This window comes from Acinonyx jubatus, chromosome A2 (genome assembly GCF_027475565.1).
Source record: "Acinonyx jubatus isolate Ajub_Pintada_27869175 chromosome A2, VMU_Ajub_asm_v1.0, whole genome shotgun sequence".
Classification (NCBI taxonomy): Eukaryota; Metazoa; Chordata; class Mammalia; order Carnivora; family Felidae; genus Acinonyx; species Acinonyx jubatus.
In genome coordinates, this window is record NC_069383.1 from 51,368,796 (window position 1) to 51,370,473 (window position 1,678).

General features: G+C 44.7%; 1 protein-coding gene across 1 annotated transcript; it reads right to left on the bottom strand.

The window, feature by feature from the left end:
- Positions 1 to 365: 365 nt before the first annotated feature.
- Positions 366 to 1,453, bottom strand: LOC113604248 (homeobox protein NANOG-like; the record flags this gene model as incomplete). The annotated part of the gene is made up of 1 exon (XM_053220284.1): positions 366 to 1,453. A coding segment is annotated over one exon (879 nt), but the record flags the coding sequence as incomplete, so codon positions are not given.
- Between the last annotated feature and the right edge of the window lie 225 nt (positions 1,454 to 1,678).

Genomic DNA, 1,678 nt, shown 5'->3' on the forward strand with positions numbered 1-1,678 from the left:
TCTTTTTATTTTTTTTTTTAAAGATAAAGTAGGTATTTATTTGTACTTAAATCTATAATAAACCACCAGCCAAACTGGTCCTATCATCACAACACATTAAAATATAAAAACAGCTTTCTACAAATCCTGGAATAACGAACACATCAGGAGTTGTAGTTAAACCAGCACAGGGGGCAGAGGAAATCAACGACGCACATTATAACTTAACCCTCCACCGTTAACAACTGAGGTTGTTAAGCCTCACTATCTCAGAAAATACAAATAATCCTTCATCACATCTTTGTATTTTTACTTCCTATTCTTGTGGTTAAATTTTGGAGCCTAAAGATATACAAATTAGTATTATATCTAGTTATCTAGAGCCAGAAACGTATTTCCGCATGTTGTTCAAAGCAGCCAAAGCTACGGAATCCTCTTTGATGAGACTCCTGCCGTTCCCCCTTGATGGACAGAATAAACATAATGAAAAACAGAATATCAAGGCAGAGATACAGGACCCTAACAAACAAATCCTAGAAGTAATACAGCCATCGCCCAAATGGAGACGGATTAATACACTGATGGTCACATGACTTCAGGCTGTATGTTCAGAGTAGTTTGGGAATAAATCCATTATTTGCTGGGCACTAAAATACTTAGCCTTTTGCTGTATTACACTGTGGCTTTCCCCAGTCGTTTCTAAGATGGACTGCAAATCGCTGACAGAATTTTGCTGTAACTGTATCTGGGGCTGCGGGGATTCCTCTCCACAGTCGTGCAGCTGACTGTTCCAGGCCTGGCCATTCCAGGCTTGGGGGCACCAGGTCTGACTGTTCCAGGTCTGGTTGCTCCACGACTGGCTGTTCCAGGTCTGGTTGCCCCATATTGGAAGGTTTCCGGAAATGTTCATCAGGTATCCCTGGTGATAGGAATAGAAGCCTGGGTATTCTGGATTTGCAGAGCTGTTCTGAGTCACAGTGTTGTTATTCTTTGGCCAGTTGTTTTTTTGCCACCTCTTACATTTCATTCTCTGGTTCTGGAACGAGGTCTTAACCTGCTTATAGCTAAGGTTCAGAATGTTGGAAAGTTCTTGCATCTGCTGGAGGCCGAGGTATTTCTGTCTCTGAAATCTATCATTGAGTACATATAGCTGGGTCTGAGAGAAGACGGTTCTGATCTTCTGTTTCTTGCCCTGAGCTGGATCGTCCTTCTTCGCGGTGATCTCCTCTGCAGAAGTGGGTAGCACTTTTACTCTGGGACTGGTGGAAGAATCGGGGCTGTCCTGAACAAGTAGATCCATGGAGGAAGGAAGAGGAGAGATGGTCTCCGTGTGGGGGGTCTCAGCAGATGACATTTGCAAGGATGCATAATTTTCTTCAGGCCCATCAATCTCAGGCACTGGAGAAGAGTCCCTAGAATCGGGCGCTTCGGGGCAAGGCAGGCAGTGGAGCTGAGCTGGATCCGTATTCACAATGCAAGGCCATTGTCATGCAAAAGGTAGCTGCTGGGTAGTCCAGAATGGGTGGGGAACTGGAAAACCGGGGCCACAGGACCTGTTTGCAGAACTTCTTCGTGATGAAAGTAAGAACTCAGATTCACGGGATGGTGTACTCACTGAAAAGTGCATTAAAGATGAAAATACCATTGGGCACCTGGGTGAAGTCGGCTAAGGTCCGACGTCAGCTCAGGTCATGATCTC